At 36.4% G+C, this 16,452-nt stretch overlaps 1 protein-coding gene across 4 annotated transcripts in view; it reads right to left on the bottom strand.

Annotated features, from left to right (window-relative positions):
- The window catches only part of RNGTT (RNA guanylyltransferase and 5'-phosphatase), a 250,474-nt gene that overhangs the window by 203,899 nt on the left and 30,123 nt on the right, over nt 1-16,452 (bottom strand). For all 4 annotated transcript variants that reach the window (XR_013830869.1, XM_079939773.1, XM_079939771.1 and 1 more), the window contains exon 8: nt 15,446-15,547. Coding sequence is in view for 3 of the 4 variants with exons in the window: in XM_079939773.1 (XP_079795899.1) it covers nt 15,446-15,547 (102 nt within the window). In the remaining variant the exon portion in view is untranslated. The remainder of the gene's footprint in view (nt 1-15,445; nt 15,548-16,452) is intronic.

Genomic DNA, 16,452 nt, shown 5'->3' on the forward strand with positions numbered 1-16,452 from the left:
GGAAATTATATTTCACATTGTTCTCTCATGTATTCCCATTTTAATATCACAATTAGATTTTCACCCATTTAAGGGCATGAAACATGTCTTAAATTTTCTTTTTATAAATAGGTTCAAATTTTAAAAATAGGACTTTACCATGACTATGGAATTTCTCTTTAGAAAGTTAGAGTTCGGTTTATTTTATTTTAAGGAATCTATTAACTTGGTAGAAGGTGTAACTATCAACAACACTTACCAAGCACTTCCTACATGTTAAGCATTATTCTAAATGCTTTAGATGAAATCACTTAATCCTGTAACATCTAGGAGGTAGTTATTATTGTTATCCCTATTTTTCAGATGGGCAGGTTGGGAGTTACAGGGGTTGTATAACTTTCCTAAGGTCACATGACTAGTAAGTATGGGTACTTCAGGATTTGAACCCAGGTAGTCTAGTTTCAATACCCAAGCTCTTAACCACTATACTATACTGCTTCTCAAAAACAGACCTGTTTTATAAGCTAACATACTTAAGTATCTTTGTTTTTTAGAATTTTATTACATTATTACCTTTATATGTCCATGATTCTACTGACTATGCAGAATACCTAACATAGGCTCACAATCCCTCTTACCTGAAAACTTTGGAGTTAGATATACTCCCAAATTAAAATAAAAAAAAAAATTAGACAATCTTAAAATATACTAAAAATAAAATAAAATAGGTACAAACTAATTTTCCTCTCAAAACTTTATTGCTATTGAAATTGACCACAAAAAAAAAAGAAAAAAAGAAATTGACCATACACTAAGATACTTAATTTGGTGGCTCCAAGTACATCATCAGAACAGCTACCATTTAAAACTTGTCAAAAATTAGAAATTTTATAAAACAAGCAACATCTTTTGTGTGTATCTTAATTCTTCTATATAACAATGAATCTTTTTCTTAATTATTTTACTGAAAGGGAAAGACCTAATCTACAAGAAACTTGAAATAATTTTATGTTTAACACAGATATTATACTTTACCATACATATTTTACTATAAAAACCCCATTATTTATTTTAAATGTATAAATAGACTAATAGCACCACTAGGTTACTTTTAAGAAAGATAATTAAAAACACATGTAGAAGATGCATAACACAAAGATGCTTGATTTTATTTAATATTGCTTTATGCACATAGGGAAATATAAGTACATAAAATTATATCTATATGCACCAAATGTTTTAAATGACTTAATTTCCCAATTTATTAGTACAAAATGTTTAATAAACCACACTATTAGAAATTAACTGGTTTCCACTGGTCTTTGTTCATGTTCACATAAAATTACTGGGAAAAAGTCTAGATGCAACAATGTCAACAGCTAAATACTAAATACAGTACCTAACCTCTGAGATTACAAAATTAAATATAATATGGACTCGTCATATTAAGGCAACTACCAAGGCCAGATCACAGAGTCGATTCAATGTGCAGTTGCTTAAAGTTTACAATTTAAGGAGCAATTTTATTTGTTCTCATTATATATACTGTATTCTGTGCCTCTAGCTACATTTACATTTTATCAGGCTAATATAACACTTAAAAGTCTTAAAAGCCATTTTTAAATAATTCATGGGGAGACAATTTAATTCTCTGCCCAGGCAAAAATATTTTAAAAATTAAATTTTCTAAAGTCTAGGATGTTATGAAAGAAAAATTTGTCCAGAAAGGCTCACCTGCCCACAAAAACAGCAGCAACAGCAGAGCTGGGCTGAAAGCCAGGAACATACTGTTCTAAGATGGGCTGCATATAAAATCTTCAAACCAGGGCTTCCCTGGTGGCGCAGTGGTTGAGAGTCCGCCTGCCAATGCAGGGGACACGGGCTCATGCCCCGGTCCGGGAAGATCCCACATGCCGCAAAGCGGCTAGGCCCGTGAGCTATGGCCGCTGAGCCTGCGCGTCCAGAGCCTGTACTCCGCAACGGGAGAGGCCACAACAGTGAGAGGCCCGCGTACCGCAAAAAAATAAATAAATAATAGAAAAAAAAAATCTTCAAACCAGATCTCACGATTTAAAAAAGAGCTGTCAGAATTACTCATTTTCAATTTCTTTACCTAAGTTCACAGATACTAATGCCTTTTGGGAATCAGATTACATGCAAACACTGAATATAGTTCCTAAAGAAAGTAAAGATACTATATGATGTATAATTTTAAAAAACAAAAGCATGTAGTTATAGAAATTTCTTTCCCAAAATATAATTGGAGCATATATATCAAAATTGCTATTCTTCATATACCGTGTACAAGTCCAATGACTGTTCTACCCTTATGAACAAAATTTCACTATCTAAAACAGAAGAGTTACATTCCAACACGAAGTTTTTCTATAGACTCCTTTGCTCCCAACATGAACAACTGAGAGCAAAACCCATATGAGATAAGAGAGAATCTTCAAATCATTCTTTCATTTTCTGAGATTCCAACATAAGAACATCAGTTTCCTGAAGCAAACAAAACACTTTCGGAGACTTTAATGTGGCAAAATCGTTTTTACAAAACTAGGTCCAAAATGACATAGTCATATAATTCATATGCAATGCACAAAAGAACATGGCAACATCATCAAAACTGCTATGCTTTCAGTAGTGTTGTATACATGATCCCACTAATCCTCACTAAATTCTTAATAATCCCAAACTAGTATTTTGGGATGTATTAGATGTACAATGCATTGGGTAACAGAATTCTACTGCCTCACAAAAGCAGCCTGAATTAAAGCTGGTCCTCTGCTGCCATCTAGTGCAGTCATAAAATGCCAAAACTAAACCAAAAGTGACTGGAAAAAAACTTTTTGGTGATGAATCTATTTAATAAATCATTAAAAATACTAGTTCAAGGGCTTCCCTGGTGGTGCAGTGGTTGAGAGTCCGCCTGCCGATGCAGGGGACACGGGTTCGTGCCCCGGTCCGGGAAGATCCCACATGCCGCGGAGCGGCTGGGCCCGTGAGCCGTGGCCACTGGGCCTGCGCATCCGGAGCCTGTGCTCCGCAACGGGAGAGGCCACAACAGTGAGAGGCCCGCGTACCACACACACAAAAAAATACTAGTTCAAAACATGGGACTTAAATATCACTGCAGAAAACGCTACAAAAATATTTAATAATTTACTTTAAAATATGTGAGTGTAGGGATTTCCCTGGCAGTCCAGTGTTTAAAACTTTGCCTTCCAATGGGGGGTGTGGGTTCGATCCCTGGTTGGGGAACTAAAATCCCACATGCCTTGTGGCCAAAAGAACAAAACATAAAAACAGAATCAATATTATAACAAATTTAATAAAGACTTAAAAAAAATGGTCCACATTAAAAAAAAAAATATGTGAGTGTATTCCCACAAATGCATTCTAGAGCATACAGAATAGAGCAATAAGTGGTTATAATGAACTATCAGGTAATAATTACTCATATGAAAAAAGTTACCTAGAATAATATTATCACAGTACTGTTTGTTATAAAAGCAAAAATTTCAAAACAATTTAAATTTTCAACCACACAGGATTTCTCAAATTATGATTCCCTGGTGGCGCAGTGGTTGAGAGTCCGCCTGCCAATGCAGGGGACACGGGTTCGTGCCCCGGTCTGGGAAGATTCCACATGCCGCGGAGCGGCTGGGCCCATGAGCCATGGCCGCTGGGCCTGCACGTCCGGAGCCTGTGCTCTGCAACGGGAGAGGCCACAGCAGTGAGAGGTCCGTGTACCACAAAAAAATATATATATATGGTGCATTCATACAATGGAATACAATGATCCAGTATGGCTCCTTTTCCTCCTAAGACACTATCAAAATAACAAAGTTAGATTTTTTTTTTTTTAAGTATAAAGCCATCTGGGGGTTTTCAAAGTATGTCCACAAGTCCCCAAACTCTTTGATACGCTTCCTTTTAAGAGGTGGAGCTAAATTTCCCTCTCCTTGAGTGTGGGCTGGATTTGTATCTCACTCCCAACAAATAGAATATGGCAGAAATGACTGTAAATAACTTTTGAGATTAGCTTAGATTATAAAAAGACTACTACTTCCATCCTGGATATCTTGAAATATCTTGGATCACTTGCTCTGGGGGAAGCTGGCTGCCATGTAGTAAGGACATTCAGGCAGCTGTGGAGAACCACATGGAACCCCAGAGTTAGTATGAAGACTGCTTTAAGCTGAAGATGTTTGAGATTCAAGAGATGCAGAAAGAAGCGTTCCCAGAGCTTCCCTTATTTGACTAAAAGCAGAAACTTCTGGGAATGAGGCCACCATAAATCACCTCTTTGGAGCAGCTTCACTCCCAGGAAGGAGACTGAGAGTGAAACTATCTTAAAACCCCTCTCTGGGGGAATTTTACAGCCAGGAAGAAGATGGAAAAGATCAATCACACCAGCATAACAAAGATTATCAGATTATCATAAACTTTCTTCTCTCCTATTGTTATCCTAAACATAGGTTCTCCTAAAGTAACCCATTTGTTCTTCCCACAGAAGCCTTCTGTCTCCATTCCCTTTCCCCTATTAAGTTAGGTGTGTGTGTGTGTGTATGTGTATGTATATATATATATGCCCCTAACTTTAGTCATTTAGCACATCACTTCTTTTGTGCACTCCCACAGGCATATGAATAAACTTTTTTCCTCTTCTTTCCTCAGTTTAATCTGCAAACTCCCAAACACTAAACACAGTGGGTACAAGTTTTTCCTCCCCACCCAGGCCTGCAAGGCAAGGAATGGAGGCCTCAGGCCAACAATCAGCAAAGAACTGAGGCCTGCCATCAACCACAAGAGTAACCCTGGAAGTGGAGCCTCGAGGTGACGGCAGCCCCATGAGATCATAAATGTTTGTTGTTTTATGCTGCTAAATTTGAGGGGGTAATCTTGAGGTAATGTGTTGGGTAGGAATAGATAACTAATATAACACACAACAATGAAGATAATGAAGGAAAGGAGGGAAGACCATCACTGGATGAACTATGGCAATAAATTTCTGCTGGACAAGAAATCGATGGAGAAGTGCTGAGAAGCATTGCACAAAAGTAGCAACATCTACAAGTGGAGCAGCCTATTTTGCAAAATCCCAAAGAAAATCCAGACCCAGAAACATCAACTAACGAGAGTGACAACAGGGACTGAAAAAGAGAAATTGGTTATTTTTAACTAATGTAAAACAATTAAATCACCACAACTCACAGACAAGACATACAGGTTAACCAACTCCTAAGCAATCAATCAATAAAATTGGAGGGCCCTTCTCTAAAGAAACTGAACCAAACCCTGAGGTAAAGTAACTACGTGGGTAATGGTGCCCGGAAGTAAAAGACCTCTCCAGGCAGTAGGACTGAAGATCCTCCAGCACAACCGCTTATCATAAAGCAAAGGTCTCAAGCTGACAAAGCCGGCCCACATTCACAGAATTTCTTCCAAGCAGTTTTTCTGCCTCATTTTTAAATGCAAACAGCCAACCAAGGATCACTGCACATTTAAGGAAAACCAGAAACATGAAGAAGAAAGATAATTCAAGATTAAGAGAAAGTAACTCTATACCCGCCAGTTAGTATTCTCATAAGAGATTCAAAACTCTATCATGTCCATAAATTAAGAACAGGTTGGCATAAAAAGGTATAAGCAGAGAGTAAAAATGCATGGGTACTCTTGAAATTTAAAAGCGTAATTACTGAAATTAGTAATTTATTAGAAATATAGAAAGAAAATGAGAAGATCTCCCAGAAAACTGAAAAGGAGACCAGGAGATAAAAAGTATGACAGAAAAGATAAGAGAAGAAGAAGAATCTAAGAATCTAGGTGGTGTAACAACCAACAGTAGGTCTAGAAGGAAAAAAGAGAAAAAAGAAAAAAGAGAGAGAGAGGAAATAAAATATCAGAGATAAGATAAAATTACCCTGAATGGAAGAACCCAGGTTTTCAGATTCAAAGAGATCACCAAGTACCAATGAATGGGAAGGTTGGGGGGCAATGGCGACCCACATAATTAGACATCACTGGGAAATTTTAGGACAAGAATAAAGAGAAAATTCTAAGTTTCCAGGGGCAAACCACTTCCAAGGCACTAGAATCAGAATAATATCACACCTTTTATCAGTGGCAGAGGTTAACAGAAGAAATTGAAGTAACGTTTTTAATATTCTTAGGGAAAATCATTTCTAATCTAAAATTTTATACACAAGCAAATTACTAAATTCAGGACAAGAGCATCAGCATGTTCATACACCTAAGCATGCTTATGGGTTACTTCCTGTACATACTTTCTTAGGAAGTGAGTTAAGGAGGTATCCCTGCAAAGTGACAGAAAAGAAAGGAAGGAAGGAAGGAAGGAAGCAGAGGGGAAGAAAGAAAAACATGGAATCCAGAAAGCTACATCCAACCAGGATAAAAGTTGGGACCAGAGCTTTATACACAGGCTAGAAATCATAGAAAGCTCTAAAAGAGAAGTCTTTGGGATAACAAAAAGTAATTGAAAGAAGAAACAGAATGACTAAAACCTTGAAAAAACTTGATTATAGAGTAAAGGCAATTATTCGAGTAAAAAAGAACCTATTTAAACTCAACAAAAGAAACATTCTACTTGATGTGGCAGAGAAGGCATGACTTTGAACTCTGGGCAAGTTGGCTGTCTTTGGTGGTCAGCTCCATCCCTGCAGTTGTGTGCTCAGTGGATCCTGGTTTGAGAAGTAAGCAATATAACACTTCCCAGACTCCCTTGCCAGCTCTCTGGAAGGAGATTAGAAAAAAAGAGGAAGGGAAAAACCTATTGATCTGCTTCTGGCAGCATCTGTAGCAGCACTGAAGGCAGCAGTCACCAGATGACGGCACAGCTTCTTAGGGGAGAGCCCCCTGGGAAGGGCTGCTGTGCAGCAGTGGTGAGTGGTCCCAGAGCAGCGGCCAGACAGGCAGTATATTACCTCCTCCAGCACCTGGGCAGCAAGTGCTAACCAGGCTCCAACCAGAGGCACTAGCAGCCTGCTGAACTCCAGGTGACCCTTTGGCTTCTCCATCCTCTCAATGCCTTTGTAACCAATTCTATGTATTAAATTCCTGTGTGTTTGAAATATCAGAGTGATTTCTTTTCATGCCATGAAAAAGGAAATCTATTCCTTTCCACTAATCTAAATGATAGTTCCAGTGAGAAAAAAAAATTTTAAGTATTTTTCACCATTTAAAACAACCATACACTTATATAAAACAAAACCCTATGTTTAACAAACAGCATGTAAATGTAAACAGAGTTGACAATATTAAAGTTAGAGCTGACATAACAGAAGTAGATGGAAGACAGAGAACTCTAAAGTCCGCATCTTAACAAGAGTTAAGAAACACTACATTAGGGTTATTAGGATAAAGGGAAGATTAAATATACAGGCATGATTGATGAAGAGAACTAACAATAATAGTTTACCTATGATGAGAAACTAGAAGAAAAGACAGGTGGGAACAGAGGTACTGGTAAGCCACATCCTCATGACCACATTAGGAACTCACCTAAAGTTAATTAATAAACAGCAACATAAACATATTATTTAGAGATCTGAGGATAACCACAAAATAAGTATAAAAAAAAAGTAATGGAAATAAAAACAAAAATAAACAAACGGGACCTAATGAAACTCAAAAGCTTTCGCAAAGCAACGGAAACTACAAACAAACAAGATGAAAAGACAACCCTCGGAATGGGAGGAAATATTTACAAATGAATCAACGGACAATTAATCTCCAAAATATATAAACAGCTCATGCAACTCAATATTAAAGAAAACAAACAATCCAATCAAAGAATGGAAGAAGACCTAAATAGACATTTCTCCAAAGAAGACATACAGGTGGCCAAGAAGCACATGAAAAGCTGCTCAACATCACTAATTATTAGAGAAATGCAAATCAAAACTACAATGAGGTATCACCTCACACCAGTTAGAATGGGCATCATCAGAAAATCTGCAAACAACAAATGCTGGAGAGGGTGTGGAGAAAGGGGAACCCGCTTGCGCTGTTGGTGGGAATGTAGATTGATACAGCCACTATGGAGAACAGTACGGAGGTTCCTTAAAAAACTAAAACTAGAACTGCCATATGACCCAGCAATCCCACTACTGGACATATACCCAGAGAAAACCATAATGCAAAAAGACACATGCACCCCAATGTTCACTGCAGCACTATTTACAATAGCCAGGTCATGGAAGCAACCTAAATGCCCATCGACAGATGAATGGATAAAGAAGATGTGGTACATATATTACTCAGCCATAAAAAGGAACGAAATTGGGTCATTTGTCGAGATGTGGATGTATCTAGAGACTGTCATACAGAGTGGAGTGAAGTCAGAAAGAGGAAAACAAATATTGTATATTAACGCATATATGTGGAACCTACAAAAATGGTACAGATGAACCAGTGTGCAGGGCAGAAATAGAGACACAGATGTAGAGAACAAATGTATGGACACCAAGGGGGGAAAGTGGTGGGGAGGGTGGGGGTGGTGAGATGAATTGGGAGACTGGGATTGACATATATACACTAATATGTATAAAATGGATAATAATAAGAACCTGCTGTATAAAAAAATAAATTAAATTCAAAAATTAAAAGAAAAAAAAGGTTAAAAGAAGTTGCGTTAGACCTCAGAGATATTGCGGGTTCATTTCCAGACCACCACAATAAAGCAAATATCGCAATAATGTGGGAAAAAAAAAAGTGGTTGCCTTTAGGGAGTAATACTGATAGACAGAAGGAGGGGATATGGAAGGGATCTCCAGTATTACTTGATTTATTTAACCATAAACAAGGATTACCTTAATAAACAATTTTATTTTAGTCATCGAATAGGAAAATGTTTAATAAAATAGAAAAATATTTAGGAGCATTAATTAAAAACAGCAGATTACTGGACTTCCCTGGTGGCGCAGTGGTTGAGAGTCCGCCTGCCGATGCAGGGGACACGGGTTCGTGCCCCGGTCCGGGAAGATCCCACATGCCGCGGAGCGGCTGGGCCAGTGAGCCATGGCCGCTGAGCCTGCGCGTCCGGAGCCTATGCTCCGCGACGGGAGAGGCCAAACAGTGAGAGGCCCGCGTACCGCCAAAAAAAAAAAAAAAAAAAAAAAAAAATAGCAGATTACTAAACTGAAAATCATAGATACTAAACAGTTTAAGTAGAAAACATATTTCCCCTAATAGAGGCTCCATTATGGCAGGGACCACTGTAATGCCCAGCATCTAGAATGGTACCTGGCATACATAATATACACCAAAAAATACTGTGGAATGAATTCATTTTCACTTAACAAAATGATATATATAGACAGAGACACACCAACATTAGCAGCAACATCTCTAACTGGTGAGATTATGGCTGCTTTTCATTTTTTTCTTTTCCTTATCTTCACTTTCTAAGTTTTCCACAATGAATACAAAGTAATTTTATAATGAGGAAAAGTATTTTTAAAGTCACTATCATTTTTTCATTAAACTTTTTCATTTTGTGACCAGAATCACAAAAGAAACCAAAAAAAAGACATTTTACATATATATATATATTCCAAGTTAGAAAAACTCACAACTATTAATAATGGAAAATGTTTAGTAAGGTATAGACATATTCATTGATCTTGACCTAATTAAGAGGATCTGAAAATCTTTCAAGGTAACAGAATACTGCAAAATTACTATTCATTGCACAAATCAGGTAATTAGTTCCAATACTGGTTAACAAATCTCATGAATCTATCTGTTCTGAGGCTAAGAAGCCTCTGTTGGTTATTTTAATTAGTTACTTTTAGATTAAGTAGCTCTGTTTATAATGAGAATACAGAGTATCATTACACTTCAAAGTATAAAATCAAATGATATATTCATTTGCACTAACTACCATGAATGTTACAGGTTATGCTTTTTAGAACTTCATAGCCATGCACAAGTTAAGTATGTAAAATACAGTATCCTTTTACCTGGTCTTCCATGGGAGAGAGTAAAAAGCCACATTGATTACTCAGATTTACCTTGATCTGGAATAAAATGTTAAAGCCACTTAAAATGGTATGGGTAGCACTTACATATCAAAGGGGCTGAAAGGTGTGAAAATCATTTTGTTTTTATAAAACCATCAGTCTTCATGAGAAGAGAAGACCAGAAGAAATATTCCAAAGGCTTTCTTTTATTTTACATTTGCCCCGTGACCTGGCTGATTACTTTTGATTTTCTTTTGTATAGGGCACACATTCTTAAAAGATCAATTACAATTCTTTCAAACAATTTTTCACTGATTCACAGAGAGGAACAGATTTGTTTTCTCTAGTACTTAGCATTTCTACAATCACACATAATGGACTACAGCATGTGAGCAAATAACCATTTCTTAAAGGATAGTGGAATTATGAAAAAATAAGTATGAAAATCCCCTTAACATCTCATCCAAGAGATAGCTCTAGAGCTGAGATGGGAGTCGGGGCAAATGTCCGCCAGTGAGGTCAGTAGCACTATGCAATACTAAATAACAAATGGGTCTGTATCTCTTCTTTATTCCATTATCAAAGGTAAACAACCATCTAGGACACCCATTATTATACTCCTAAAATCAAAATGAGCACTCATATTTCATATGGAATATCAAATAATGCTCCTTAGCAGTTCTTTGTTACCTCTCCTTATTTATTCTGCTTTGTACTATACATACTTCTACTACATCTCTTACTGCATCTTAAAGCTGCTTCAAGGGCAGGAATTGTATTTTGTTTACACAGTGTCTTGTATCATCTTTGAGACCTTCTAACTCCTATAGTAGCTTCATAGTTATCTACTAAAGCAATAAATATTATTTCTCCAAAGATACTGATTTTCCCATTACGTGAAAGGTGCAATGCAATTCCAATTACCATCACAAAGCGATTTGAAGGAAACCTGATAAAGTTTTCTACAGTTTATAACAGAACAGCATATATCGTATCCATTTATATGGAGGATCAGGCAGTGAGGGAAGGCGGCAGCAGGCAGGAAGATGGAGGCATAGAGTCCAGAGAACCAAACCTCCAACTCTTAACATTGATCATCCCAAGGTGTGGGATAAAAGTTCTCACGGGGAGAACTTTTCCTCTCCCTATATAAGGAAGACATCACCAGAATAAGCGTATTTTAAGATAAAAATTCACCTGTAAGAGTAAAACAGTAAAAATAACCAAAGAAATAGTGAAAAAGAATAATGAAGACAATATCTGGCAACACAGGAAAAAATACATGTATAAAGCAAGACCATGGTAAAGATCCTAGGCTCTGGAGCCAGACCACCCACATTCAAATCCCAGTCCTGTAACTAACATAACTGTGCGGGCTTGGAAAACTCACTTGCCTTTACATGCCTCATTTTCCTAATTCATAAAAGGAGGATAATAATAGTACCTATACCTCACAGAGTTGTGCACAGTACATGAGATATTCTGTATAAAATACTCAGACTGATGTCTAGTATACCTAAGTGCTCAATACGTGTTATCTGTTAAAATATAATTTGTGCCATAGCCAAAATACAAAAGAAACTTGTGTAATCGACTGATGTTTCCCAAAACGCTAATTAAATCAATAACAAATTTCATTTCCCAACTGTCAACCTGGCCACATTATTATTTATACTAAATGAAACTACCCCAAACTGCCAAGAATGCAGTGAAATGGGCTCTTTCAGGCAACAGTGTTTGGGGGTGTAACGTACAACTTTTGGCAAGAGGTATCAAGGAGTTTAGAAGTTTCCATACTCTTTATCCAAGTAATATTATTTTCATCATAAGCTATATCAAGATGGGTATAAGGAGTTATTTATAAAAGAAAAAACTGGAAACAGTCCAATGCCTCAATAAAAGAGAGCAAACAATTTTATCTTGGCAGCAATTAATATCTTTTTTTTTAACATCTTTATTGGAGTATAATTGCTTGACAACGGTGTGTTTGTTTCTGCTTTATAACAAAGTGAATCAGCTCTACGTATACATATATCCCCATATCCCCTCCCTCTTGCATCTCCCTCCCACCCTCCCTACCCCACCCCTCTAGGTGGTCACAAAGCACCCAGCTGATCTCCCTGTGCTATGCGGCTGCTTCCCACTAGCTATCTATTTTACATTTGGTAGTGTATATAAGTCCATGCCGCTCTCTCACTTCGTCCCAGCTTATCTTTTAAAGTATGTTCTAAAAACGGAAAATGCTCATCTTAAGATTAAAAAATAAAAATAATCATATTAAACAGGTTAGTTCTAATTACCTGCTAAGTCCAGCAAAACCTCTGGCATATGGTAGATGTTCAATAAATATTTGCTGACTGTATGAATAAATATTATTCTTCTCATATATTTGGGTCCTGTAGCCTAGCTCTCTTTTAAAATATATGTATTTAGAAATATTAACAAAAAAAGGATTTTTTTTTAATGTTTCGAAGTTCCAGATGCTTGCTACCCCTAGAATATGGGCAACCCCAAATTCTAATCAGGGATTGCACCAATGTTTGCAACAGAGGTTTTACCTATATCCGTTTAGCTCTAAGAGTTCTCTAGCCAGATTTGGTAATGAATTCAGTTGATTTTTATCCTTAAGTACCATTTCAGAGATAGTACCTCTATTAAAAAGTAGTAACTCTCACATTGATAAGTAGCTTAATTAAATAAACTAATATTTAAAGGAACTTTCTATCCTTTAGTAAATCCTAAAGATGTGACTAGCTGACATGTATCTCAAAAGTTTGATTTAAAAATATTAGATTGTTTTTGTCCTATACCTACTTTTCTTCTTGTACGATAACTAACTCACACCCTAAGAGAATTCTGAATGTATTCTGAGAAACCAAATGTTGGTTACCATGTAAAAATGATTTTCCAAGGAGTCTTAAACTATGACACCAATAACTAACGTTTATTGAATGCCATAATAATAAACATTTTACATGAATCTCCTTTAATCAATTAATGGACAAATTCTCAGCTGTATCCTTAACTCAGTGGCTGGCTAGACACTTCTCTGGTTTAGTCACTGATTTTTAAACTGTGTTCAACCGGCACTAAAGGCCATGGCTCCCGAACCTGGCTGGAAATCAGAATCAGCTAGGGCTGCTTTCAAAAACACAAATTCTCAAAGCCTACTAAGGTCTACTGAATTTGGATCTCTAAAATTTTTTTTTAATGCAAGCTTAATATGATGGTAATACAATCATGATGATAACATAACCCAAACATCCAATGGCGTTTGGGAACTGCTGCCCTAAAAAAGTTCCATGGTGACCTTAGAGACCACCCAGAGTGCAACCCCACATGCTGCCCCAAAATGTTCACCAACCGAAGCAGCCCCACTTTTGTCTGTTTTATATAATGGGGGGTCCAAGTCAGATTTGGGCTTGGAGAAGGAGTAAAATGAGTTCTGTTACTTTCTCTTTTTAACCAGTTTACTACCAGATATCATCCGCTATAGCTTTAGATCAGTAAACAGTGCTTCTGATTGACTTTTAATCACTCCTTGTTTGTCTCCCTTCTCCATGATAAAAAAAAAGGAACACAGGGGGCTTCCCTGGTGGCGCAGTGGTTGAGAGTCCGCCTGCCGATGCAGGGGACACGGGTTCGTGCCCCGGTCCGGGAAGATCCCACATGCCGCGGAGCGGCTGGGCCCGTGAGCCGTGACCACTGGGCCTGCGCGTCCGGAGCCTGTGCTCCGCAACGGGAGAGGCCACAACAGTGAGAGGCCCGCGTACCGCAAAAAAAAAAAAAAAAAAAAATTAAAAATGTGAAAAGCAGATCTTAAAGAGATATACCTTCTTTCCCATTTTCATTGCAACATTATTCACAATAGCCAAGATATGAAAATAACCTAAGTATCCACCAAGAAATGAATAAATAGATAAACAAAGAAGATGTGGTATGTATATATATGTATATATAGATATATATACACAATGGAGTATTATTCAGCCATGAGAAAGAAGGAAATCCTGTCATTTGTGACAACATAGATAGAATTTGAGGGCATTATGCCAGGTGAAATAAGTCAGACAGAAAGACAGATACTGTATGATATCACTTATATGCGGAATCTAAAAAGCTCATAGAAACTGAGCCTAGAATGGTGGTTACCAGGAGCTTAAGGAGTAGGGAAAATGGGGAGGTACTGGTCAAAGGGTACAAACTGCCAGTTATAAGACAAATAAGTTCTGAGGATCTAATGCACAACATGGTAATTATAGTTAAAAAAACTGTATTACATACTTGAAAATTGCTACAACAACAGATCTTAAATGTTCTCACCACAAAAAAGAAATGGTAATTATGAGAAGTGAAAGAGATGTCAGCTAACACTACAGCAGTAACCACTTTGCAATATATAAGTGCATCAAATCAACAAGTTGTACACCTTAAACTTACATAATGTCATGTCAAATTATATCTCAATAAATCTGGAAAAAAAACTAAAGTGTACATACATGTGTGTGCATGTGCGTATATATATACATGCACTCCTCATTATTCTAATTATATGTGTGTGTTTGTATATATAATACATACACTCCTAATTGTTCTAAAACATTTTCTTCACTATGAAAAAGTTAATAGGACTTCTATATTAATATCTATATATGTACATATATGTTCATATATGTGTGTATATGTATACATTGCATGTGTATATATACATATATGCATATACTATACATACATACATGCATATATATACATGCACTCCTGATTATTCTAAAACATTTTCTTCATTACGAAAAAGTTAATAAGAGTTCTATATTAATCTGTTATTTCAATTATTATAACATTTGCTGAATGAATAAATAATATAGCAAAGCTATAAAAAATGGATTACAAAAGAGAAAGAAAAAGTTTAATGTTATTGAGGAAGCAACTTTATGCTTTAATACTAATAAATATTTTTAAATGTAGGAATATGAAACTTGAAGCTAAGCTTTGTTATAAGAATACAACAACCTTAAGAGTGTATAAAATTACAAAAAGTATTAGCAAGGATTAAGAGAAAAAGAAAATTATCGAAGAAACAAAATACAGAGTGAATCAAGGAGACCTGGTAATTTTTAGATTATAAACTGATAATACATCTGTTAATTTTAGAAGTGTCCAACACCATTAAAGACAAGGTGGCAGGCAGCAAGCATACCAAAAAGCACAATATTATTAAGAAAAAATACTTCCAGATTTAAATTTGGTACAGATTCATGTCAAACTAACATAACTCTGAAACCAAAAATTAAGCAGAATGAGAGTTATAATTGTAGTACACAGCTAAGAATACTAACAAAACAAAAACTATATGATATATGAAACATGCTTATTTTGCTGCTCAAGTCACTCCCAGGAGTACAAACCTTCTCTAACAACAAAGCAATATTCTTCAAGCATTCGGGTTATTAGTCAATTTTTTAAGAAATCTAACTTACCGCGTACCATCTGCTTTCCAGCTTACTTTATATGGCTTCTGCTCCAAAAGTTTAATATTTTGCTTGTCCATGGAAATAGGCTGTGCTCCAGGGAATCCAGACCTTAAAGAAGAACACTATATTACTATTATGGCTGGTGTCCATACAAAGCAATACATGCCTTAAACCAAGCTCACCTGAATCACACATTTAGCACAATGTTTTCCCTATCATGAGATTAATGTCAATTGGAATAATATCAGCTTTCACAAAAATGCTACCAAAAGGTTATCATTTTCTGGACATTTTAGAACTCAAGTTAACAGGATCATAATTGCCACTGCAAACTATGACTATCGGACTAATTTTTAAATATTAATACACATGATCTAAACAGTAAAGCACATACTGTTTACAAGTCTTTGTATATCTACAAGTCTTTTACTTCAGGAAGAAGTTTAAATCTTGCCTTGACTATCTTACATTGCTCTAGACCCCATATTCCTCCATCACGACACTGCCAGCTTGGCATAACTTTGCAGGGTTAGCAAGTTTCTCCTCAAAAGATACCCAGAAGCGACAGAACAGGAGAAATTCAGGTCGAGATTAAAGTACACTGACAAGGGTTTAACAGAATACTAAAACTGATAGCACTTCATCATTTACATTTTTTAGTTAAAATTATTTCTAGTTTATTGATCTGTATGTATACCAGTCCAAAAGTTCTTTATATTAGGAATTTTTAACAATAATCCTGTTTCATCATGTTCCAGCTGTATTACAATTTTCTGCCACAGATAGCAATGATCAACAGAAATGACCATAGACCAAGACCTGAGAGCAACGAGCAGTGAACTCTCTCTTGAATCCTCTCCCATGAAATGTCTGACAAATATCTTCAAGTCATGGTAAGGGGCAGAACATATTTAAAGCTGATTCTCCCAGGTTTCTGATGACAGAAAAACTGGAAAATGAGGCACATTCAAGTTTCACCTCTTCTCTCTTAATAAAATGATAAGGGCAACTAA

Source organism: Stenella coeruleoalba (assembly GCF_951394435.1).
Source record: "Stenella coeruleoalba genome assembly, chromosome: 12".
NCBI lineage: Eukaryota > Metazoa > Chordata > Mammalia > Artiodactyla > Delphinidae > Stenella > Stenella coeruleoalba.